We start from the raw sequence: 27,026 nt of genomic DNA, 5'->3' as shown, positions 1-27,026 counted from the left end.
TTCCCCCTCATAGGGGGAACGATCTTAGGACAAATACTTGGAGACTATGAAAATTTTGTATTTTCTCAAACTTTAAAATGTTTTTTCAGGCCAGGTGCAGTGGCTCAAGCCTGTAATCCTGGCACTTTGGGAAGCCGAGGCGGGTGGATCATCTGAGGTCAGGAGTTCAAAACCAGCCTGATCAACATGGAGAAACCCCATCTCTACTAAAATAAAATACAAAATTAGCTGGGCGTGGTGGTGCATGCCTGTAATCCCAGCTACTCGGGAGGCTAAGGCAGTAGAATTGCTTGAACACGGGAGTTGGAGGTTGCTGTGAGCCAAGATCATGCCATTGCACTCCAACCTGGCCAACAAAAGCAAAACTCCATCTCAAAAAAAAAACAAAAACAAAAACAAAAAAACCACCTATTTTGACAGGCATGGTGGCTCACACCTATAATCCCAGCACTTTGGGAGGCCAAGGCAGGTGGATCACCTGAGGTCAGGAGTTTGAGACCAGCCTGGCGAACATGGTGAAATCCTGTCTCTACTAAACATACAAAAATCAGCTGGGTATGGTGGCATGTGCCTGTAAGTTCCAGCTACTTGGGAGGCTGAGGCAGGAGAATCACTTGAACCCAGAAGGCGGAGGTTGCAGTGAGCCGAGATGGCGCCATTGCACTCCAGCCTGGGCAACAGAGTGAGGGATCTCAAAAAATTATAATAAAAATAATAATAATAATCCTTTTTTGAATTGTGGTAAAATATACATAAAATTTACAACCACTTTTAAGTGACAGTTGGAACAGGGGTCAAGGAGAGCCCTTGGGTTGGGTAACATAGAGTATATTCACACTGCCATGCAACCAATCTCCAGAACTTTTTCAACTGACAAAACCAAAACTCTATATCCACTAAGCAACTTCCCATTTTCTCCTTTCCCCATGTCCCTAGCAACCCCCGTTCTACTTTCTGTTTTTATTAGTTTGCTTACTCAGTCTAGACACTTCACATAAGTGAAAGAACACAGTATTTGTCTTTTTCTAACTGGCTTATTTCACTTAGCATAATATCCTCAATGTTCATCCCTGTTGTAGCATGTGTTAGAAGTCCCTTCCTTGTTGAGGCTGAAGAATATTTTATTGTACGTATACACCACATTTTATCAATTCATCTGCCTATGGACAATTAGGCTGCATCCATCTTTTGATGAGTGTGAATACCACTGCTATAAGTATCAGTGTACAAATATTTCTATGAGACATTGCTTTCAATTATTTTGGCTATATACCCAGAAGTGGTATTGCTGGATCATTTGGTAATTCCATTTTTAATTTTTTGAGAAACTGCCTGTTCTGTGCTGAGCAGGTCTATATAAACCTACCCGCAAAGGCCAAGGAACCTAAGATACCAAAGAAAGAAGCTGACAAATCCAGTTTCTCAGAAAGAAACATTTAATAGGTGTTTATGAACAGAAGTCAAGTCAGGGATGGCACCAAGATAAGATGGTGGATCCCTGTGCCATTACCCCCACCTCCCCGACCCAGGGCTTATATAGCATAGGGAAAGGGTAATGAGTGCTTCAGTAGGGATGTGTATGGCCAGACACGGTGGCTCACGCCTATAATCCCAGCTCTTTGGGAGGCCAAGGTGGGTGGATCACCTGAGGTCAGGAGTTCGAGACCAGCCTGGCCAACATGGTAAAACCTCGTCTCTACTAAAAATACAAAAATTAGCCAGGCGTGGTGGCAGGTGCCTGTAATCCCACTTACTCGGGAAGCTGAGGCAGGAGAATCGCTTGAACCCAGGAGGTGAAGTTTGCAGTGAGCTGAGATTGTGCCACTGCAGTCCAACCTGGGAGACAGAGTGAGACTCCATTTCAAACAATAAAAAATAAAAAATAATTTTTTAAAAAAGATAAAATAGAAATCGTAGATGAATTCTTGGAACTGGGATTAATCAGAACAAGGCAGATTAGCAACCAAGATGGAATTGCTTTATTCTCATTCAAGGTTTCCATCATTCTTCACTCTCACCATGCTGGTCACCTTGCTCTTCATTCCTCAAACACACATGAAATGCGTTTCTGTCTGTCTTGGCAGTCATCCTGCTGCCTGTAATGTCAGCACCACTTTCTGTTGTCCCTTCAGTCAGGTCACTGTTCAAATAGCTCTCTAGACAGGCTCTTCCTTATCATTCTACCTAAAATAGCCCCCAATCACTCTGTGTCCCTTTAGCCTGCTTCCTCTTCCGGCTATTTCATACTACCTGAAAAAATACTTAAGTTTGAACTTCCTAGAACATAAGCTAGAACTTGCTTCATAAAAGCAAGAACTGTGTTCCACCTGTCCTCTCCACTAACCCAGCACTTAGAAGAGCAACAGAGTCAGCATCCAGTGAGTGTTCATGAATCAAGTCACTGCTTGGCAGCATTCAGCACTGTGACCACAGCCTCTCCTATCTTCAACTCTTTCTCCTTTTATTATCCTCTTCTGCTTTTTCTCCTCCCACTCTAGTAGCCACTCCTCTGGGGGCTTGTCCCTTAAATGATTAGTCCTTATCTACCTATTTTCTGTCCACTTTATCTGTCTTTGAGACAGGGTCTCACTGTGTTGCCCAGGCTGGAGTGCAGTGGCATGAATACGGGTCACTGCAGCCTCCACCTCCTGGGCTCAGGTGATCTTCCTGCCTCAGCCTGCCATGCCATGTAACTGGGGCCACCGGCATGTGCCACCACATCCAGCTAATTTCTTGATTTTTTTTTTTGGTAGAAATGGGTCTCCCTTTATTGCCCAGTCTGGTCTTGAACTCCTACACTCGAGCAATCCTCTCAACTTGGCCTCCCAAAGTGCTGGGATTACAGGCATGAGATACTGTACCTGGTCTTATTTTTTCTTAAGATACAGGGTCTCACCATCTGGCCCAGGCTGGACTCAAACTGCTGAGCTCAAGTAATTCCCCACCTCAGCCTTCGAAGTAGCTAGGACTAAAGGCATGAAACCACCATGCTTGGCTTGTCCAGTTTCATTCTACACACTTTCTCGGTATTTAAACAGCTGCTGTTGCTCTTCATTCTGTAGCTCTACATCAGATTCATGCTCTAGTCCTGTATATCCAAATGATGACTAGAGGCTGCTGGCTCTGCTCTTTCAAAGGCACAATGAGCGTAGCCCGTCTACAAAACTCTCCCTTTTCCAATCCAGCTTTCCTTCCTGCATCACCTATCTCTCTACATCTGGAACCATCGGCAGCTGCCTTCATAAGGCACCTTGGTCTGGCATTCAGAAAACCACCCTGTCTTGCCAGAGCCGCTTGGTCTTGGGTAGCAAAAGCTGTATGCAATCTAAATCAAGCTTTCAATCATGAGAAATCACATTCCTTCTTTTCCCTTTTTAATATACTCCAGTGTTTTGTTTTGTTTTTTTTCCTTTCTCAATAAGCAAATTGTACCACCATCTTATTCTTTTTAAAAGCTGTAGATCACATTAATGGAAGTGTTTACTGCTGGGAATATTTTCCATGTGCAATGATCTGTAACCCTCTTTTTCTTTTCTTTTTTTTGAGACCGAGTCTTGCTCTGTTGCCCAGGCTGGAGTGCGGTGGCACAATCTCTGCTCACTGCAAGCTTTGCCTCCCGAGTTCATGCCATTCTCCTGCCTCAGCCTCCCGAGTAGCTGGGACTACAGGTGCCCGCCACCATGCCCAGCTAATTTTTTTTTTCTTTTTTGAGACGGAGTCTCTCTCGGCCACCCAGGCTGGAGTGCAGTGGTGCAATCTCGGCTCACTGCAACCTCCGCCTCCTGGGTTCACGCCATTCTCCTGCCTCAGCCTCCTGAGTAGCTGGGACTACAGGTGCCCACCACCGCACCTGGCTAATTTTTTTTTTTTTTTTGTATTTTTAGTAGAGACGGGGTTTCACCATGTTAGCCAGGATGGTCTTCATCTCCTGACCTCATGATCCACCTGCCTCAGCCTCCCAAAGTGCTGGGATTACAGGTGTGAGCCACCACACCCGGCCACGCCCAGCTAATTTTTTGTATTTTTTAGTAGAGATGGGGTTTCATCATGTTTTCCAGGATGGTCTCGATCTCCTGACCTGGTGATCAGCCCGCCTAGGCCTCCCAAAGTGCTAGGATTAGAGGTGTAAGCCACTGCGCCCAGCTGATCTGTAACCCTCTTATCTCAACTAGCTGACATTATTAGTTCACATCCAGTTCAATTTATAAATTAAGAGAGGTGCCATGGGCCGGGCATGGTGGCTCATGCCTGTAATCCCAGCACTTTGGGAGGCCAAGGCAGGTGGATCATGAGGTCAGGAGTTTGAGACCATCCTGGCTAACATGGTGAAACCACGTCTCTACTAAAAATACAAAAAATTAGCCGGGTGTGGTGGCGGGCACCTGTAGTCCCAGTTACTTGAGAGGCTGAGGCAGGAGAATGGTGTGAATCCAGGAGGCAGAGCTTGCAGTGAGCCGATATCGTGCCATTGTACTCCAGCCAGGGCGACAGAGCAAAACACCATCAAAAAAAAAAAAAAAAAAAAGAGGTGCCATGTGTAAAAAAATCAATGCATATTTATGAACTTTTTTTCAAATATATTTTCACACATCTTATATAAATACGTAATACAGAACCCTGTCTGACTTGGGCAATGTGGCCCAGGAGGGCCTGAGACTAACACATCCACCTCGGCAAAAGGACATAAAATATGTCTTATGGTCAGAAAAGTCAACATTTTGTGTATTTACTCAGTTTACAAAAAGTACTGAAAATGCTATTATTAGCTGAATTTGTGATTTCCTTTTGAAATTCTGAGTTATCTTTATTTTCCCCATTTTGTTTTTGCACCAAGGAGACTGCAGTCAAATTAAACAGATACTACATGCACTCATCGGGGCAGCCGTACTGCAGAAGCACGTTGATGCACTCCTGGCTGGAGGCCTGCCGGGCGTAGGCCAGCGCTGTGTTCCCGTGGGCATCTCGGGCCATGATGTCCACCCCGTACCAGATCAGGAGCTGCGCCAGGACCACATTCCCCTTGCGGCAGGCCAGATGCAGCGCCGTGCAGCCATCTCCCTCCCCACAGGTCTCGTTCACCTCCTCCCGGGAGCCATGTGCCAGCAGCAGGATGACTGTCCGCAGGTCCTCATCAGCGGTGGCCCGCAGCAGGTGCTGGCCCAGGGACAGCTCCGTGCAGGGTAGTGGGGCCAGAAAGAGCTTCTGCTCATATTTGGAATGGATCCACCGTTCCTTCTCTTCCCTTTTGGACTCTACTGAGGGTTTCGTCCGCCCCTGGCTGCTCCCTTCCCAGATGCTGTTGGCTAGGTCATTGCCGATAGATAACATAACCTTCATGAGCTCAACTGGCCAGTCATCCAGGTCCAGAGATCACACTCGGGAAAGGCGGGTGCCAAGACTGCGGTGGATTCCTGAGCATTCAATACACATGAGGACTCCCAAGTTCAAACTGGCCCACTTAGGATTCTGGGTCTCACAGTCCACACAGTGGGAGTTCCCACGCATGTTTTGGATCGACTGCAGGGCCATGGCCTCGCTCTGGCTGGTCAGCCGGCACTTGCTTTTACTGCTCTCGCATGACCGCAGGCTGGCCAGGATCTGGCTCTCGATGGCTTGGACCCAGGCATCCCGCTCCTCATATGTCATGGCTTCAAAGTGCCACGTTTGGCCAGTGACGGACACAATGATAAAGTTTTCTCCTTGTTCCTCAGCAGTGCTGGACAGGTCATCGTCTTTCAAGTTGTTGGTACTTTTCTTCTTTAGGTGTTTCTTTTTACTGGCATGAGGAGAGGGGGGCAGGTTGAGCTTGGGGCTGGTGATGCTGGAGATACTGGGGCTGAAGCATATGGAGTCACCCAGCTCGGTGTCTGAATTGGCTGAGATATGTAGACTGTTCATGTTGTTGGATAGGCCATTGCTTTTAGAGCTGGAGATGGGTGCGCAGGCCGATGTGGCTAGGGGTGGCCACTTTCCTGGGACTTTGATGGTAGATGTCCGAAGGTCAATCTCTTTTTTATGAATATTCTTCATATAATCACCTAAGCTTGAATAATAGGTGAGCATGCCATTGGAACACAGGGTGACATATTTCTTTTTCCATGTCTTCAGCCATTTCCCACTTCGCTTTAAGAGCATGCCCTGTTTAATGGGGATGGCTCTGCCGCTCCCGATGGTGTCAGAATGACTCTCTGGGGCTTTCTTCTCTTTGTCTGGGTCACTCCCTTTCTCAGATGTAAACAGGTTGGACCAGCGCTTGGACTGCTTGCAAATGGGCGTGGGTGTGTTGGCAGTGGGAGGAACACTGATCTGAAGGTCCTCCTGTCTGGTGCTGGGAGTCGATGGAATGGAGGAGGAATGGTTACTGAAACTCCCACCTCCATTTCTTGTCTGGGTAATGTGCACGGTGGAAACCTGTGTGGAACAGGAGGAGGAATGGCTTCGAAAATTGGGTAGTGGCTTGCAGGGTCCTATAGACAATCACAATTACCTTTTAAAAAGATACATTTTCTGGGCCAGGCACGGTGGCTCACACATGTAATCCCAGCACTTCAGGAGGCCAAGGTGGGTGGATCACGAGGTCAGGAGTTAAGACCATCCTGGCCAACATGGTGAAACCCTGTCTTTACTAGAAAAAAAAAAAAAAAATTAGCTGGGCATGGTGGCACATGCCTGCAATTACAGTAATTCCAGCTACTCGAGAGGCTGAGGCAGGAGAATTGTTTGAACAGGGACCTGGGAGACAGAGCCTGGAGTGAGCCAAGATCACGCGATTGCACTCCAGCCTGGGCTACAGAAAGAGAGTCCGTCAAAAAAAAAAAAAAAAAAAAAGATACATTTTCTGTTGTTTAGATAGTACATTTACTCATACTAGCTCACTAACTAAACAGAGCTGCAGATCAGTTCTTATTCCAGCACATTCTTTTTACAACACTTAAGATGACTAAATACAACATGAAATGGGGAAGATTTAAAAAAAGATGCCTTTGACTTCAGCATGAAACAGATACAAGTGTACGATGAAAATACAACCTCAATAAAAGTGCCACTTACCGTAAATGAGTATAACCGTTCATCAAATATGCTCAAAGATCTATCTGCATCTCTATAAAATAAGAATGTGCATTACTTCAAAAACTGTTAATATCTTAGTATAATATTTGTTTAGTAAAATACCGCCTCCTGTGTGCTTTGCTGTTTACTTTACCAAAGCAGTTTTTACGAATTCTTCTCCTGGATCCTGACTTGCAGAGGGTTTCCTGACTTCTTCTTTCTCAGCACATCATGGCCTGTACCGTGAAGTCTTTTATATGATAACCAGTCAGAAATACCCATAAGTATTGACTCTCCCTAACAGGCCATGGCAATAAACCAAATATATTTTCACTCTTCTAACCACACATTGAAACACAAGAATGTTCTACAAAGCAGTAGTAGTAAACTTTAATAAATGTTAAATGTGATTCAGATTTCCTAGCTTCCTTTCTCTTTAGTTCTCTGTAGTATACTCTCATGATGTATTTATGTATTTTCTGTTGTTTGAATGACAAACTCATCTGCCTTTTTAAGAGGCCAGTCTTTGATGAACTTTAAACTTCGTAAAACTAATGCATTGTGCCTGTGTGATAAACCAGTGGTTCTCCAAATGTGCTCTGTGGACCTCTCGGGATCCCCAAGACCCCTTCCAGAAGGCCTAAGAGGTCACAACTGTTCTTTTTTTTTTTTTTTTTTGAGACCAAGTTTTACTCTTGTTGCCCAGGCTGGAGTGCAATGGTGCAATCTCGGCTCATGGCAACCTTCGCCTCCCAGGTTCAAGTGATTCTCCTACCCCAGCCTCCCGAGTAGCAGGGATTACAGGTGCCTGCCACCACTCCTGGCTAATTTTTGTATTTTTAGTAGAGATGTGGTTTCACCATGTTGGCCAAGCTGGTCTTGAACTCCTGACCTCAGGTGATCTGCTTGCCTCAGCCTCCCAAAGTGCTGGGATTACAGGCCTGAGCCACTGTGCCTGGCCAACACTGTTCTGAATCATACTAATTAAACCTGAGAAAGCTGATGAAAAATTTTAAAAATTTGTAAAAGTAATACAAAGTCATTGCCTGCTTTTTCGTTGACACTTGCCATGACTGTATAAAAGCAAAAGTGGCTACAATGGCTGGTTTCTCAGCATAAATCAAGGCAGTGGTACCAATTACATTAGTAGTCATTCTATTCTTCGCTGTCCCCTACAGTTAAAAAACATAGCCTGAATTACTTAAGAATGTCTTTGATGAAGCAGTAAAAATAAATGTTGTTAAATCTTGACATGTCTCTTTAATATTCTGAATAAGTGGAAAGTTAATGAGAAGCGCTTTTTTTTTGTTTTTAAAGAATTCGTGATTTAATTGTGAACTAAAAAATCACTTTTTTCACAGAACATCATTTTTATTTAAAAGTACAGCTGGGCCAGCGCAGTGGCTCATGCCTGTAAAATCCCAGCACTTTGAGAGGCCAAAGCAGGCAGATGACTTGAGCTCCTTCAGGAGTTCGAGACCAGCCTAGGCAACATGATGAAACCCTGTCTCTATCAAACATACAAGAAAATTAGCCTGGCATGGTGCCACACATCTGTGGTCCCAGCTACACGGGAGCCTGAGGTGAGAGGATTGCTTGAGCTGAGATCATGCTAATGCACTCCAGCCAAGTGACAGACTGAAACTCAGTCTAAAAAACAAGTTCAACTATCATTCTCAAAAATAAATGAACTGAGAGGTTGTCACTTCAAGGGAAATACGTATTTGTTCCCAATGATAAAATTTAAGCTTTCCTGAGGACTTTGAAAAACTTGTTCCTTCTACTGTAGGCTTGACAGCTTTTCAATACTTAAAGGCGTGTTAAAGTAAGATTGGTGGTTAAACTAAAAGTGATTTTTGACACAATAAAACATAAACCAATATATTCCAAGTAACTAATGCAAGTATGGAGCAAAAGATCCATTTACTGTGCAAGAAAGATCAATGAGTACTGATGGAATAAATTTATTAATATGTAAAATGCCACTGTAACTAATTTAAGAAACCACCATTTATGAAGTTTTGATTTAGTGTTAATACCCACAACTGTCTGAAAATTTTAAAAATACACCTTCTACCAACTACATATTTGCATGAGGTTAGGTCATCTCATTGCTTCTTTTTTTCTTTTTTTGAGACAGAGTCTCCCTCTGTCACCCAGGCTGCGTGGGGTGCAATGGCGAGATCTCGGCTCACTGCAACCTCCGCCTCCCAGGTTCAAGCGATTCTCCTGCCTCAGCCTCCCAAGTAACTGGGACTACAGGCATGCACCACCACGCCCAGCCATTTTTTGTACTTTCAGTAGAGGCGGGTTTCACCATGTTGGTCTGGCTGGTATCAAACTCCTGACTTCAAGTGATCCACCCACCTCGGCCTCCCAAAATGCTGGGATTACAGGTGTGAACCACTGTGCCCCACCAGCTTATTGCTTTTTTTGTTTGTTTGTTTAGACAGAGTCTTGCTCTGTCACCCAGGCTGGAGTGCAATGGCACGATCTCAGCTCTCTGCAACCTCTGCCTCCCAAGTTCAAGCAGTTCTCCTGCCTCAGCCTCCAGAATAGGTGGGACTACAGGCGCGTGCCACCACGCCCAGCTAAGTTTTTGTATTTTTAGTAGAGACGGGGTTTCGCTGTGTTAGCTGGGATGGTCTCGATCTCCTGACCTTGTGATCCGCCCGCCTCAGCCTCCCAAAGTGCTGGAATTACAGGCATGAGCCACCGTGCCCAGCCTCTTATTGCTTCTTTAAAGCAAATTGCAAAGAAAGCTCTAGAGAATCCATTTGTCTCCTATTAAGCTCAACGTGAGAGACTTTAAATAATATAAATACATGACACATTTTTTACTCAACTTTTTGTTGTAGAAAAGTTATTTTTCAATGAAAAATTTCTGTTAACAATACTGTTCTCAAGGAATATTTTCTGTTGTTACAACCTGGGTCATGGGTTACTACTGACATCTAGTTGGTAGAGGCCATGAATACCGCTAAACTCTCTGCAATGCACAGGACAGTCCTCACAACAAAGCACTATCTAACCCATAATATCAACAGTGGTAAGGCTGTGAAATCTAAACTAAAAAGAGATTTTGAAAAAAATTTCAATTGTATAATTCTACCACAGTAAATATCAATATAATCAATATAAACACATACTCTTTGAGATTCTCAATCATTTAAGAATTAAGAGAGTCTTAAGGAACAAAGAAAATACAAGTAATTTGCTTCGATATTTTAGTAGGCACAATACAGCTTATGATGTCTAGAGCTGTGACCTAACACTGAGCTTGATATCTTGCAAAGTAATTAACTAGAATAACAAGACAGGTTTCTAAAAAGCTCACCTTTCCGTGATATGATGATGTATCTCCAAGGTCACACTGTGGAAGGAAAAAAAATTCAGAACAATAGATGTTATCATTTGTTAGACCTGAAGATATATTTTAAAAGAGGGGCAGAGGAAACTCTCCTAGCGGCCCTGAAATTCAAATCTTCTAGTTCAGAACAGTACCATAAAGGCACTTTGTTTTCATTTCTTCATTTTTCACAAAAATATGAGAACCAAAATGCGAGGCAATATGCTGTTAGAAGACACGTTTCTCTTGGTGATTATAATATATAAATCATAACAGATTTCCCTGTTACATGCTTTTCTACCCACAAAACCTTTCATCCCATGCGATTTATTTTATGTATGTATTTATTTTTTGACCCAGAGTCTGTCTCTGTTGCTCAGACTGGACTGCAGTGGTGGGATCTTGACTCCCCACAACCTCCACCACCCAGGTTCAAGCGATTCTCATGCCTCAGCCTCCCAAGAAACTGGGACTACAAGTTTGGGCCACTACGCACAGGTAACTGTTTTTTTTTTGGCGGGGGAGTGGATGGAGTTTCACTCTTGTTGCCCAGGCTGGAGTGCAATGGTGTGATCTCGTCTCACCACAACCTCTGCCTCCCGGGTTCAAGAGATTCTCCTGCCTTAGCCTCCCAAGTGGCTGGGATTACAGGCATGTGCCACCACGCCCAGCTAATTTTGTAGAGTGAGGCTCAAAACAACTGAGGGAAGGCAAATCTCAATTTTAGTAATAGGTCTACACAATATTAGCACTTTTTAAAAAGCCTGTAACATTAGCATGTAAGATGGATATGTATATAGTGCTTCGAGTAGTTTTCATCTCTGAAATAATTTTAAAATCACAGAATTTAAAGTTACATGCTGGAAAGGACCAATGACCTTATGTGACATTTAATTCAACACTCATTTTACAGATCAGGGAAACAAACCTTAAAACTGACTTGCCCAAGGTCCCACCAAATAGGAGCAGTTTCTCGTCCTAAACTCAAATTAAGCAATGGCTCTCAAACTTTGCTGCACATTAAAATCACCTGAGAAGCTTTAATATCTGCCTCATCTTCAATGTGAGACATTTTAATTTAATTAGTATTGGGTATGGCTTTGGGCATCAAGGTTGTTGGTAAAAGTTTCCCAGGTGATTTCAATGTGTAGCAAAGTTTGGAATGATTGAGCTGGGATGAAAATCAGAATCTTCTGGGATGCTTTTCTTCACAGAAAGATGTCTCACATCCATCCCTATTTTCCTAAAAGGCTTCTCCGTGCCCAGAGATAGAGGGAAAATGGAGATGGGAAGATACATGTGTTTGCAGACCTGTATTTTGAAAAAAAAACCTTGCATAAGTATCTCAGTGAGTTACACCTGTCCCACTGACAATAGTGCACTACTGATCCATGATAAAACATTTTTCAAAATATTTTCTTGAAGCCAATTTGCCCTATTAATTTGCTCAATAAACCTTTATTTCACCAATAGTGAATACACCAAATGATCATTTCTCAAACTTGCTGATGGCAAATTAAAGCTTACTTTACTTTCAAAAGTAGACTTCTAAAAAGTAGAATAATGAGGAAAAAAAGCACAAAATTTGTTTGAGCAAAATTAATCTTCAAAGCTGCTTTTGAATTGTATGCTAACATATCAAAACCTTTGGAACTCAAAAGAAGCCACGGACTCTAGTCAAAGTAAGTTTTGCGTATGTGTGCTCAAAGATTTAAGAGACTTGGCTGACTACAGACATTTAGTGATTACTCAATAGGTCCCAAAGCTCAGGACTTGAGACAGAGTTTGAGTCCAGTTTTTGTTCAAAACACAATTTCCAATTTCCTCTCAACTATTGTTAAAAGGGAGGGAAGAAAGTGACATTATTATGAGTGTAAACTTGCCACTTTTAATTGAAGTAAAAGTTATTGACAATTGAATTAGCTAAAAAGGCTAATGCATTTGAAACAAAATTGTTTATAAGCTAGTGATGTTTACAGAATGAAAAGTAAAATTAAAGATAAACACATTAATATTCTAAATTAGAACTTTCCAAACTGTGTTCTAAAAATCAAGACCAATAACCCAAGGAGACGAGAATAATGTACACTGGACAGCCCCTATGGAGCTGGTGGTGGTGTTGGTTGTTGTTCCTTTTAAAATAAACTTCATCTCAGGGTGCTCTCAAAGCACATCTTTGTGGCCCATGAGGCGCTCATGCACAATGGGAGAAACTCAAATGCAGATACACTGTAGTGCCAGAGGAAGAAAAGCTGTTCCTTCTTCCAAGGCTAATGTCCAAAGTAGTGTACACTGATTTAGGCCTATAATGCATTGAAAAACTAAGTTTTCACAAAAAACATTCAATAAAGGGAACCTATCCTTCTCACTGTGTTCAACATTGTCTTAAGGCATAAAGGCATCAAAAAGATACACTGTTTCTGGGATTGCTTCTTTGCTAACTGATTTTTCCTTCCACCACGATGTCGAAGATTAAAAGAGAAATTGATACTTAATATGTAGAATCTGGATATCAATATATGGTTGACTCCAATTTCTTAAACTGATTGCTGAAGGGGACAACCAAATGGCTGAAATAATTTTAGAATAAAGGAATCTGTCCCTCAGCAGTATAGTTGTACTCACGATATTATTGTCATTGTAAGATAAGGCTGGTTGGCTGTGCTGTCATCAAGGAATATTGTCAAACATGAGCTGTATTGTTGACTGAAACGCTCAGTAGGTACCTGAAGGGGAAGAGAAGTATAAGTCAAACTTATCAAAGTGTATTTTTTTCTCAGTTAAAATGTCAAATGACAAAGCACTAAGATATGTCTTACACTCCATGAACTGCCTGAGTGGTATCATGTGCACTCTATAGAAAACCTATTGGAGGCTCTCAACTTCCAGAGATGATGTTTAAGATACCGGTTATGAAATGCTGCCCTTAATATGGTACCTGTCATCAAACCTAACAAGGATTTTATGAATTACCGTTAAAAATAATGAGAAAAGTCGGCTTCGCCGGGCGCGGTGGCTCACACCTGTAATCCCAGCACTTTGGGAGGCGGAGGCGGGCGGATCACGAGGTCAGGAGATCGAGACCATCCTGGCTAACATGCTGAAACTCCATCTCTACTAAAAATACAAAAAATTAGCCGGGCGTGGTAGCAGGACCCTGTAGTCCCAGCTACTCGGGAGGCTGAAACAGGAGAATGGGGTGAACCCAGGAGGCGGAGCTTGCAGTGAGCCAAGTTCGCGCCACTGCACTCCAGCCCAGGAGACAAAGTGAGACTCCGTCTCAAAAAAAAAAAAAAAAAGAAAAGTTTAAAATAAGATTTCATTCTTTTTTTCTACAGCTATATAAAGCAGCCGAGAATTTCTATTATTTAATTAATTAATTTATTTATTTTTGAGACGGAGTCTGGCTCTGTCACCCAGGCCGGAGTGCAGTGGCGCCATCTCGGCTCACTGCAAGCTCCACCTCCCGGGTTCGCGACATTCTCCTGACTCAGCCTCCTGAGTAGCTGGGACTACAGGCGCCCACCATCACGCCCGGCTAATTTTTTGTATTTTTAGTAGAGACGATGTTTCACCGTGTTAGCCAGGATGGTCTCGATCTCCTCACCTCGCGATCTGCCTGCCTCGGCCTCCCAAAGTACTGGGATTACAGGCATGAGCCACCATGCCCGGCCCTTCTATTATTTATTTACTAGGATAAAATGTAATGTATTAAATAATCCTGCTACAAGAGCATTTTATTGCAGTGAATACAAGACTAATGCATTTACTAAATTGCTAATCCTAAATGTATTATTTCAGGTGATATTGTTACAAAAGAAGTGTTTCGGATTCAGAGACTCTGTGTGCCAGGGCTGCTAGGCCACCAACAAGTGAGGAAGCCATAGGTTTCTCTAGTCCTAGTTTCTTATGTGGAGGATAAAAAGAGAATCACTTAAATATTCTCTCACACCCTGAAAACAAATAACAACTTAAACAATCTAACTTTCACTTCATGTTTAAATAAGACTGCCAAGACATGACTCAAATGAGACTCTCAGAGAATACTTTGCATTCATTTCAAAACTTGATCAATTTCATTCTATAAATCATCTGACCTGCACCTAGCCATTTTCCTGCTCTACCCCTGCTCTCTGCCTAGAATACTGCTTTTCTCTTTCCTTGCTTCAGCAAGCTCAACTCCATCTACCCTCTTGGATCCCTTTGTCGGCAGCCACACCAAAAAATGTGTTTTTGTACACTAATTAGTTGAATTCACCACTGCTTACAGGATGCTAATTCCTGCAGAGTATTCCCCTCATGAGAAAGTATGCCTCTCCATAAGAGGAAGGGAGGGCCCTTACTCTTCCTATCTCCAGCTGCTGAGCATAGAATTTTGAGTAAATCCAAAACTTCGACAAGTGTTTGACAATTCAGTTATCATTTGGAAGATAAGTCTTACTATATTTAATTACAGCAAAAACACTACTAACAGTTTACTGTTTATAGGTATTATTTAAGGTAGTCACAAAATAGAAACAAATAATCTAATGTCAGTCAGCGTAAATCAGAGTATGAAATTTTACTATATTTAACAAGAAATGGAAGGGGTTACTTAGTAGTTTTAAGGTTTAATGACAAAAACTAGAAAATAATCGTACCTAGTAATTTAGTAAGTCAAAACCAAAGCCTTACCATCAAAGGTGCAGTACCCACTGGATGCAGATGCCCACCCACTGACTTCTTCTGCTGTGCCTGCTGCCTCTCATTTTAACCCATTAAAAACACTAAAGTTGTTTTCCTTGTAGACATCTTTCACCTCCTTGGTTAGGTCTATTCCTAAGTATTTTATTTTAGTTTAGTTTAGTTTTGCAGTTATCAGAAAAGGGGTTGAGTTCTTGGTTTGATTCTAAGCTTGGTCGCTTCTGGGGTATAACAGAGCTACTGATTTGTGTACATTAATTTTGTCTCCTGAAACTTTGCTGAATTCATTTATCAGTTCTAGGAACTTTTTGGAGGAGTCTTTAGGGTTTCCTAGGTATATGATCATACCATCATCAAACAGCAACAGTTTGACTTCCTCTTTACTGATCTGGATGCCTTTTATTGCTTTCTCTTGTGTGATTGCTCTGGCTAGGCCTTCCAGTAGTATGTTGAATACAAGTGGTGAGAGTGGGCATCCTTGTCTTGTTTCAGTTCTCGGGGGGAATGCTTTCAACTTTTCCCCCTTTCAGTATTATGTTGGCTGTGGGTTTGTCATAGATGGCTTTTACTACATTGAGCTATGACCCTTGTATGCCGATTTTGCTGAGGGTTTTAATCATAAAAGGATGCTGCATTTTGTCAAATGCTTTTTCTGCATCTGTTAAGATGATCGCGTGTTTTTTTGTTTATAATTCTGTTTATGTGGTGTATCACATTTATTGACTTGTGTACATTAATCCATCCCTGCATCCCTGGTATGAAACCCATTTGATCAGGGTGGATTATCTTTTTTTTTTTTTTTTTGAGATGGAGTCTCGCTCTGTTGCCTAGGCTGGAGTATGCAGTGGGGTGATCCTGGCTCACTGCAACCTCCGCCTCCCAGGTTCAAGCGATTCTCCTGCCTCAGCCACCTGAGTAGATGGGATTACAGGTGAGTGCCACCACGCCCGGCTAACTTTTGTATTTTTAGTAGAGATGGGGTTTCACCATGTTGGCCAGGCTGGTCTCGAACTCCTGACCTCATGATCCACCCACCTCAGCCTCCCAAAGTGCTGGGATTACAGGTGTGAGCCACCGTGCCTGGCTGGATTATCTTTTTGATATGCCGTTGGGAACTACAAAACATTGCTGAATGAAGTCATGGACACAAACAAATGGAAAGACATCCCATGCTCATGAATGGGTAGAATGAATATTGTGAAAATGATGATACTGCCAAAAGCAATCTACAAATTCAATGCAATTCCCATCCAAATACCACCATCCTTCTTCACAGACTAGAAAAAACAATCCTAAAATTTACATGGACCAAACAAGAACCCGCATAGCCAAAACAAAACTAAGCAAAAACAACAAATCTGGAGGCATGACATTACCTGATTTCAAACTATACTATAAGGCCATAGTCACCAAAGTAGCATGGTACTGGTATAAAAATAGGCACATACACCAGTGGAACAGAATAGAGAACCCAGAAATAAACTCAAATACCTATAGCCAACTGATTTTCAACAAAGCCAACTAAAACATAGAGTGAAGAAAGTAAACCCTATTCAACAAATGGTGCTGGGATAATTGGCAAGCCACATGTGGGAGAATGAAACTGGATCCTCAACTCTCACCTTACACAAAAAGCAACTCAAGATGGATCAAGGACATAAATCTATGACCTGAAACCATAAAAGTTCTAGAAGATAACATTGGAAAAACCCGTCTAGACACTGGCTTAGGCAAAGACTTCATGACCAAGAATACGAAAGCAAATGCAACCAAGAACACGAAAGCAAAACAGGTGAGACTTAACTAAAGAGCTTCTGCACAGGAAAAGGAACAATCAGCAGAGAAAACAGACAACCACAGAGTGAGAGGAAATCTTCACAGTCTATACATCTGACAAAGGGCTATTACCCAGAATCTATGAGGAACTTGAACAAATTACAATTACAAAAATACAGAACCAGCCCAAATGCCCATCAATCAATGAGTGGATAAAGAAACTGTGATATACATACACATATATACATGAAGAATACCACTCAGCCACAATAAGGAATAAATTCATGGCATTCCCAGCAACCTGGATGGAAGTAAGACTATTATTCTAAGTGAAGTAACTCAGCATGGAAAACCAAATATCATGTTCTCTTTCATACGTGGGAGCTAAGCTATGAGGATGCAAAGCCATAAGAATGATACAATGGACTTTGGGGACTTGGGGGAAAGGCCGAGAGGAGGGTGAGGGATAAAAGACTACAAATTGTGTTCAGTGGATACTGCTCAGGTGATGGGTGCACCAAAATCTCACAAATCATCACTAAAGAACTTAGTCATGTCACCAAATGCCACCTGTTCCCCTGAAAACCTATGGAAATAATAAATAAATAAATAAAGTACAGCATTTTTCTCAGCAAACATAAATAAAATAAAACAAAGACTAAAGTTTACATTTTTCACTCTCCTTTTGGGCAGGACAAATTTTAGATATGTTTTTAAAGAATTAGTAACTTTTTTCCTTTTTCCGAGACAGGGTCTCCCTTTGTTGCCCAGGCTGGAGTGCAGTGGTGCAATTATAGTTAACTGCAGCCTCAAACTCCTGAGCTCAAGCGATCCTCTGCCTCAGCCTCCCGAGTAGGTAAAACGAAAGGCGCATGCCACCAGGCCTGGCTAATTTGTTATTTAACCTTTTTGTAGACATGAGGTCTCACTCTGTTGACCAGGCTAAAAATGAACAAATCTTAATTAACTTAAATATTTCTAACACTTTGGGCATTCATGAAAACAGCTCCATCTATGTTGTCAAGTAATGGGAAGTATATGGCAGCGGATAAAGTTTGAATGAAAATATTAAACAAGGCCTTAGGAGAAAAGTGTAATATGCTTATTATAGATACATTAATTTAAAAAATTCTCTGGCTTAATATCATTAATTATATTCAAATTAGACTTTGATTTAAACATAGGTCCTAAATTTGGATTAAATATAATAGATTGACAACAAATTTATTTCCTCTCCCTCCAGAAGTCTCATTAGTCATAAAATAAAGGTTACACACATGACCAGCAGAGACGGTTGACAGAGATAATTTTTAATAAATGCTGAGACATAAAAAGTAGATAAAGTAGTGGTAAATAACACGGAAGCACAACTTTGGTGCCTACGGAAAGTGACTGGAACAGAAGCGAGCCAGTTTGTCTTGCAGAACTAAAGGCAGGTTGTGAACTTACAGGCAAATGGCACTTTGGGAAGTAGGGTAAAATTTTAAAAAAAAAGCCAGCAAGGTCAGTTGAAAATCTCTAAACTAGAGCCCCAAGTCCACCTGTCCTTCCATCTGACAAGAAACTTAGATGTGTGTTCTCTGGATATATCAAACCTGAGAATCTCTGGCTCAGAGATACCATGGCTTAAACCTGACATATAAAGAAAACTGTACACCAAAAATGGAACTCCAACTTTCTTCGCTAACTCTGCTTTTGGAAAGCAAGTGGCCATGCTTTTACTTTCCAGGCAGAAAATTGGGAGATCCTTCTCAGAAGAAACTGAAATGTCTTGAATAAAGATCCCCAGATAATACACTGAGGTCCCCCAAATGAAAAGCTAGTGAGGCTTCTAAGGCCTCACACTGAGTGCTATCAGTTAACAGAAATCCTGTTTCCAAATAAAGCAGGCCAAGGACCACCACACATTGGAGGGAAGCCTCCAAGAAAAGAGATCAAAACAATAGAAAAAAGGAATTGATAGGACCAGTCAAAATCAGGAGCAAAACTTTAAAAAAAAATCTTAAAACTCTCTCAAAAAATATAAAATTCAATAGAAAAAGTAGAGGATAAAGTCACGGTATATCCCAGAACTAGAATAAAAAGACAAACTGAAAAAAATAGAAGGGGAAAAATTAAAAATCAATGCAGGTGTACTGGTCTAAGCAGCCTAGCATCTGAATAACAAGACTACTGTAAAAAAGTAACAGAGAAAATAAAAAAAAATTCTGAAGAAGAGATAGTCTGCAGGTTTACTAGCCTCAATAAAATGAAAAGATCCCCGACAAGCTGTTATAAAATTTCAGAGCCTCAGAGAGAGAGATCCTAAAAAGCTTCCACAGATATCTAAAACCTGGTTGTAAGTAATGTATCACACACTGGCAGTAGATTCAAGAACAACACTGTAATGAGAGCACAACTGCAAAACGTCTTCAGAACCATAAAATTTAGATTCAATCTAGAGGTGTACTCTATCAAAGAGGAGGGATTTTAAGACTGGCCAGCTCTTTAAACATCTCCACCCAGGAAAATGTGTTCAAGTACAACTAGAGAGGATAACAGGACAGAAGGAAACACAGAATCTAGGACTCAGGTGATCCCACACAAGACAGCAGTTACGTGAGATCCCAAAAGACTTTAAGGAGTTAGCCCAGAAAAGCAGACATCGAGCATATCTAGGGAAACCCACGCTATATTGAACTAGGATGACAAAAGGCCAAAGAAAGTTGCCCCACACACACACATAAAAAGGAACAGATGTGTTTTTGCAGATGGAAAATATCTTTGAAAGGCATGTGATAAATGCTACAATACTTGAGGGAAAAACAGCTGTTAGAAAATAGGCAAATGAATATAGTCAGAAAATTAGCTTCATGTTAAAAAATAATAGATGTGAAAGCAAACAGAGCACCCAGAGGCTACTTACAATATTTGGATAGATAAACTAATGTAGGCTAGGAAAAAAGAGAAGATCCAGGAGAATTGCAGAAGTGCTCAGATTTCAGAACTGTTTCAGAGACAGGATGAAGGATATGTAACGCAGAGGCACAGTGAAAACACCATATGACTTAGCAGTGAATAATATTTGCAGAGTCATAATCATGTAAATATTACTGATTTAATTACAAAGTGTGCTACAATTGGAAGGAACACAGGGAGAAACATAAGATCATGCTGTAGCGAGGAAGGTATGCTTTTACCTGCTGTGACAGAAAGTCAATAGACAGTGCTGGCAATTAACTTAGCTATTCTATTTTTGTTCTTTCATTAAAAATAAGATTAAATATTTAAAGCACTTTTTTTTTTTTTTTTTTTTTTGAGACAGAGTTTTGCTGTGTCGCCCAGGCTGGAGTGCAATGGCGTGATCTCGGCTCATGGCAACCTCCGCCTCCCGGGTTCAAGTGATTCTCCTGCCTCAGCCTCCTGAGTCGCTGAGATTACAGGCATGCGCCACCACGCCCGGCTAATTTTGTATTTTTAGTAGAGACAGAATTTCACCATGTTGGTCAGGGTTGTCTCAAACTCCTGACCTCAGATGATCAGCCCGCCTCGGCCTCCTAAAGTGCTGTGATTACAGATGTTAGCCACCATGCCCAGCCTTAAGGCAGATCTTTTGAACCAGACTATTGAAATTTAATTTAAATGTCAGAAATCTTTAAAAGGTGGACACACTAAGCTAAAGACTTTTCTGGATAAATTTAATACTTAGGAAAATAGAAGAGATTTAGAAAATCCACAAAAAGAGGTCCATGCTACCACTACCAGGTCCACATTGTAATTTAAAGAAATCAAGAGAGGCATCCTTTCATGTCAAACTATCAATTTCTTAACTATTTGAGTGTTTACTTACATGGTTTGTACAGTTGCTTCTTCTTATTTCTACAACTAAGAATAAGAAAAAAACTGGTCACTTCTGATACAAATACCATAAATAAAAGTAGTTGTTAACATCTTACTGATTAATCCTATGTAAAATGAGACAAAATTCCATTTAAAAAATAATTTTCAATAATTTATAATTTAAATTATCTGGCACAATTAATTTCATAGGTCAAATCTAAAAACTTAGTTTTTCATTTAGTTTACTTTTTGTTTCTATTACGTACAAATGAAAGAATCCTCATGTACAAAAGAAAAGGGCAAAAAAATTAGGCCAGATGAAAAATTTAGCTAATAAAAAGTTTAACTGTTGCATATATGAGCCATGATCCATTAGTATTCTCTCATTCTGCATTTACATGTAGCTTACTTTAATTATCAGACTCTAAGAGCTAACAGCTCTAAGAACTACTTCCTGACCAGACACCTAGCTCTAGATGCAACAGAATCCCTGTAAGCATCTTGAACCACACTTAGTGGTTATCTACTAATATGTCACTAAAAACAAAACAAAATTAAAAAACGGTCTTTACAGAACTGGAAAGTAACCTATCTTAAATTTTTTTTTTTTTTTTTTGAGATGGAGTCTCACTCTGTCACCTAGGCTCGAGTGCAGTGGCAGGATCTCAGCTCACTGCAACCTCTGCCTCCCAGGTTCAAGCGATTCTCCAGCCTTAGCCTCCTGACTAGCTGGGACTACAGGCATGTGCCACCATGCCTAGCTAATTTTTTTTTGTATTTTTAGTAGAGACAGGGTTACACTGTGTTAGCCAGGATGGTCTTGATCTCCTAACCTCGTGATCCACCCACCTCAGCCTCCCAAAGAGCTGGAATTACAGGTGTAAGCCACAGAGCCTGGCCTAAATTTTAATGTTAAAATGAGTACACAAACCTAATTGGACATGGTGTCTGCAGCACAAAAAATCACTTTTTTTCCCCTAAAAAAAGACCAGAATAATAAAAGCCCCAAGAGGGACTTGGGCCATGCCTTGTTTCCTACACTGCCTCTGCCTTTGATGCTGGAAGGGCCTTGTAGGCAAAAGTTCCTACCACTGAAGAGTGAGGGACATGGAATAGCTTTTCTTTTACTGCTTCCATGCTCTCTAGGTGTGAGAAGCCCATGGCTCTGGAAGGAACTGGGAAATACAATTCTGATATGTTTTGGATATGTTGCCCCTCCAAGTCTCATATTAACATGTGACCCTTAATGTTGGAGATAGGGCCTAGTGGGAGGTGTTTGGGTAATGGCGGTGGATTCCTTATGAATGGCTTGGTCCCATCCCCATGGTAATAAGCAAATTCTCATTATGGTAATTTAAAAGACTGTGGTACAGGCCAGGTGGGGTGGCTCAAGCCTGTAATCCCAGCACTTTGGGAGGCTGAAGTGGGCAGATCACTTGAGGTCAGGAGTTTCAGAACAGCCTGGCCAACATGGTGAAACCCTGTCTCTACCAAAAATACAGAAATTAGCCAGGTGTTATGGTGCCTGCCTACAGTCCAACTACTCGGGAGGCTGAGGCAGGAGAATTGCTTGAACCTGGGAGGTGGAGGTTGTAGTGAGCCAAGATTGTGCCATTGCACTCCAGCCTGGGCAACAGAGTGCGACTCCATTTCAAAAAAAAAAAAAAAAAGAGTGTGGTACCTTCCCCCTTCCCCTCTCTCCTCCCTCTTTCACCATGTGGAACCACCTGCTTCCCCTTTGCCTTTTATCATGATTGTAAGCTTGCTGAAGCCCTCACCAGAAGCAGATGTTGAAGCCATGTTTGTACAGCCCGAAAATCTTTGAGCCAATTAAACATCTTTTTGTTATAAATTACCCAGCCTTAGGTATCTCTTTATAGTAATGTAAAAAATGAAGACAAATTCAAAAAAGAAATAACTGACTCAAGATGGGCAAAGTCTACTCAAACTATAAAAACAAAGGTTACAAACTCCCATGTTTTACTGTGCTGCATTACTTCGCATATTATTATAGAACCCTCACTTGTATTCTTGCTGTTTAAGTCAACTGGAAAACTTGGCTGTGTATGGCTTCTTGGCAAATAAATGAGGATTTAACATAACATTAAGGGAAATAAGCAGGAGTAGGGCATGTTTAAATTTACATTACATCAAATGAAAAGGTTAATAACCTAAAACTTTTGAGTAGCATAAACTTGGATGTGGTAAATGAATATGGTCAGAGGACTGTGTAAGAGGAAGCCCAAATCACAGATTCAATCCCTGATGATAAACAACTATGTTTTTTAATTTGTTTAAATGAAAACCAAGCTGAAGCCTAAGTTCTATCATTCATCTTTAAAATGTACTCTTTGGAGCAAGGGAAAAGGGATTATAAATAAAGTTAAATCCATTAATTATAAATAAAGATAAATCCAAGAATTATAAAGAGAAATCCATGACTTCTCCATCACATGACAAATTAATTGTGTTGATAAAAAGATGGCAAAATATATAAACAAAAAGGTTACACATTTTCACTAACATCATAACAACTAAAGGAAAGTATATCACATGTTAAAATAAGACAAGTGAACATGGGAAAAGGTGAAAAATTTAAACCACTATGAGTTTTTCTAAATACTTTCTATAACCTGATCAAACAAGAGCTTTTATTCTTTCTCTTGGTGGAAAAAACAATGTTGTCTCACCATCTGTTTGAGAGTTCCTCTGGAATATTGTGCTTGCCTCTGGATTGGCAGAAGGGTTAAACTCCAAAGCTATATGCATAGAGGAAGAAAAGAAAAAAAGATGTAATCATTGATAAAAATTTATCAACTCGTTTATTCGACTGCTGCATTTAGGCTATTTCACTATCTCTACTTTTATTCTTATCCATTGAAATGAATGTATAGACATAAGATAGAGCCAGGCAAGATGGCACATGCTTGTAGTCCCAGCTACTCAGGAGGCTGAAATGGGAAAATCACTTGAACCCAGGTCAGGAATTTGAGGCCAGCATGAGTAACATAATGACACCCTCCTTTATTTAAAAAAAAAAAATGAAGAGGTAAATGTTGGCTTTGAGTTGTGTAAAATCAACTTTGCATAAAATAAATCAAGATGGCAGTAAGTTTTAAAAGACAGGTCTATTTTATAGGCAAAATATAAGATGTATTCTAGAGTTTTTAAAATTTGTAAAAAGTAAATTCAGCATTTCTGTCACTTCCATGTTATTCTGAGGACACAGAACCTTAGTTCTGTGTTGAGTTCCATGTTGAGTAGCTGTCCTCCAACATCATGTGATATCTCTAAGTCTTCATTTTTTCATTAGCAATACATAGGGAGAACATACACAGGCCTTATTTGTATTGGAAAGGGCCAAGTGAGACATACATAAACTGTGTTGGAATCCTAAAGAATGACAATAAAGAGCCATTTTTGGGCTCTCATCCAACACTACCCATCTACTAACTGGTGTGTAACATCAATCAGGCTTTCCTAACATCAAGCAGAGTATAAGTTTACACAAGTACTTACATGCTTTGTGTATAAAGGTATAATCAATTAATTCACATAATATATTTGTTTATTCTAAAGCAATCCTTAAATATCTTGAAAAGTGAGGATAGTACTTCCAAGTTACAAAGTCACACTCATAATGAGTCTTAATTATCCTACCTCTTTAAAAAGTAAGAGCCCAACCAAAGTTTAAATAGAAGAGCCATAAGACATTTCCTCTACAGTAATGAACTCTCTGGCATTTAAATGAAACCAATAAGCCAACTGGATTTAATATGTTTATGATGCAATGTTTTCTATTTTGAAATTTTCAGTTTTTATTCAAGAACCATATTATTACTCAGAATTACTTTTACTTAGATTCATCTCTTTGCAAAATTTTAGAGGCAAACCAACTAATTGTTTTCTCTTTTCTACCGGCTCCCATCCCCCGCCTCTCCCAGCAGTGTAGAGACTAAAAAACTCCAACTTTCTTTCCTTTTTTTTTTGTGAGACGGAGTCTCGCTCTGTCACCCAGGCTGGAGTGCATTGGCACGATCTCTGCTAACTGCAACCTCCACCTCCCAGGTCCAAGCAATTCTCCTGCCCTCAGCCTTGTGAGTAGCTGGAACTACAGTCATGTGCCACTACACCGAGCTAATTTTTGTATTTTTTTTTTTTTTTTTAGTAGAGACAACTTTTCACCATGTTGGCCAGGCTGGTCTCGAACTCCTGACCTCAGGTGATCCACCCGGCACGGCCTCCCAGAGTGCTGGGATTACAGGCGTGAGCCACCAAGCCCAGCCAAAACTGTAACTTTCTTATCTTTGAACAAGATGCTATTGTCAGGAGGGGAAAGGACAAAGAGGGAGCCACGGCAACAAACACTCTCACAGGGAAGGTCTGACATTTTAACCTGCAATCTTTATATGCACATTAAAAGTCTATATTGACGTTTCATGTCTTTTGAAAGTTTTGACCATGAACCAATCCCCACCTCTCTTTTAGAACAAGGAGGTAAATAAAGTCTGTTAAGTCACCAGAATAAATCTGGAGACACATTTTCTATTAAAGTAAGAATTTTAAAGTAATCAGAGCCTCATAGGTAAACTCCTTTGAGAAACCCCAAACACACACACAACCATTTTTCTGCAGCCCTGGCTGTGACATTTCACACCTTTCACAATTATTTTAAGCACTCTCCTTTTTTCTTTTTCCTTCTGTGTTCAAATTACAGTTAGAAGAAACTAAGCAGCTTCTATCAAGGTGACTTAAAGCAGCCCATTAAGAATACCATATAGCCTCTCCCGTGGCAACCTCCATTCTGATTTTAAATAAGAAATCCCCAAATATTTGAATATGAACTGTCCTGAGATTTAGCTACTTTAACAAAGGAAACAATTAGGCACTTACCTGGTTCCTTCACTTAGGTACTATCTGGATAGATACAAGGAAAAAATAAGATGGGTACTGAAAAGTTGGGATATTTGAGTTTTTATTGAGAAAAGGAAGAGAATAGTCCAAAGAAGCCTAAACAAAGTCCCACAGGATAATAAATAGAGCTACAGACACTGTTGTCTCACCATCTGTTTGAGAGTTCCTCTGGAATATTGTGCTTGCCTCTGGATTGGCAGAAAGGTTAAGCTCCAAAGCTGTATGTATAGAGGGAGAAAAGAAAAAAGATGTAATCATTTATAAAAATGTATCAACTCATTTATTCAACTGCTGCTTATTCAACAAGAGCCATAAATAAATGGTCCCATGCCAGCCTGGGAGAATGAGATGAGAGAGCAAGAACTGGGCGATTGGGAGGGGAGGCAAAAAGAAACTGACTGGATTCGATGGGGAAAGACTATGGGGTAGGAATGCAAGGTGGAGCCAGCTTTTGTTCCTGGCCAGCCCCCGGGAAAGCTGGCTACAGGCAGAAAGGAGCTCCAAGTGGGGGATGCCTCAAAGGGAACCTAGGGGACAGCAGCAGCCAGAGGCAAGCTGGGGGCAGATGGCACCCGTCACCTCCTTACCTTCAGGCGTCTCCCAGTCACGGATGTGGTGCATGTGAAGGTCCTCACCAACTTCAACAGTCACCTCAGCAGGCTGTATAGCAGCAGCCATGGGCTTGCCTGCCATCCTGTCCCCAGCTCCTGCCTCATAGATCTCAGATTCAGAGGGACACACCGACCCCTGTTGCTGGTCAAACTCGAGGCTGACGCTGGGGTGCACACAACAGGTCAGTATGTTCCCCATGGGGCGCCTCTACTGTCTGCCACCACCTGTGCCTCTGCTCACAGCTTTGGCCACACACTCCTGTTGTCCTAGGCCAAGGCTGTGCTGCACTTGCAGAGATGGTCTTCCCACTCCTCGCCTGCCCACCTCACAGCCCAGCCCCGGGCACCAGCCCTGGCCCCAGCCCCAGCTAGGGCTGTGGGCCAAGGCCCACACCCTGCCGCCTCCCCTGAGTTGACTTGTCTGGGAGGGTGAAGACCAGCCGGCTTATTTAATAGGTTGTGAACCCAACAAGCGCTGAGAGACACAACAACTGCCTGAAGAGAGAACAGACGGAGCTCCTCCTCCTTCTGTAGTCACCTACAGACTGAAGCCCACTGGCCCAGTTGGGAGCCCAGGCATGTGACACACAATGCCCCACCCCACACTTCACAATGCCCTCCCCGACAGCTCACAGTGCCCCACCCTGGCTGCCACCCCTCCCCAACAGCTCAGAATGCCCCTGCCTGGGCTGCCCCACCCTGTGGCTTATGATGCTGCTGCTCTCCTGGCCCCTTGTGCAGTGCCAGTGGGACTAAGGTTTTCATTCATCACCAGCTTCCTGAGATTTTAGTCCTAAGAAAAGTACAGGGTAGTTCGTTACTTG

At 41.6% G+C, this 27,026-nt stretch overlaps 1 protein-coding gene across 1 annotated transcript; it reads right to left on the bottom strand.

The window, feature by feature from the left end:
• Positions 1–4,530: 4,530 nt before the first annotated feature.
• On the bottom strand, positions 4,531–26,808 carry LOC112135152 (arf-GAP with GTPase, ANK repeat and PH domain-containing protein 5). The gene is made up of 8 exons (XM_054522232.2): positions 26,179–26,808; positions 25,741–25,809; positions 23,368–23,436; positions 20,688–20,722; positions 13,025–13,125; positions 10,388–10,423; positions 7,051–7,102; positions 4,531–6,411 (listed from the first exon to the last, which is right to left on the bottom strand). The coding sequence occupies exons 1-8, from the start codon at positions 26,399–26,401 to the stop codon at positions 5,371–5,373; spliced, it is 1,626 nt and encodes a 541-aa protein (XP_054378207.2). The 5' UTR covers positions 26,402–26,808; the 3' UTR covers positions 4,531–5,370.
• Between the last annotated feature and the right edge of the window lie 218 nt (positions 26,809–27,026).

This window comes from Pongo abelii, chromosome 8, assembly GCF_028885655.2.
Source record: "Pongo abelii isolate AG06213 chromosome 8, NHGRI_mPonAbe1-v2.0_pri, whole genome shotgun sequence".
NCBI lineage: Eukaryota > Metazoa > Chordata > Mammalia > Primates > Hominidae > Pongo > Pongo abelii.
This window is presented reverse-complemented; position numbering and strand designations above follow the sequence as displayed.

Coding starts and splice junctions, on each gene's coding strand:
- LOC112135152 (XM_054522232.2), bottom strand. CDS start 26,401: ATGGGGAACATACTGACCTGTTGTGTGCACCCCAGCGTCAGCCTCGAG. Junction 13,126..20,687: donor GAAGCAACTGTACAAACCAT/GTAAGTAAACAC, acceptor CTTCCCCTTCAG/GTACCTACTGAGCGTTTCAG. Junction 10,424..13,024: donor CTTACAATGACAATAATATC/GTGAGTACAACT, acceptor TTCCTTCCACAG/TGTGACCTTGGAGATACATC.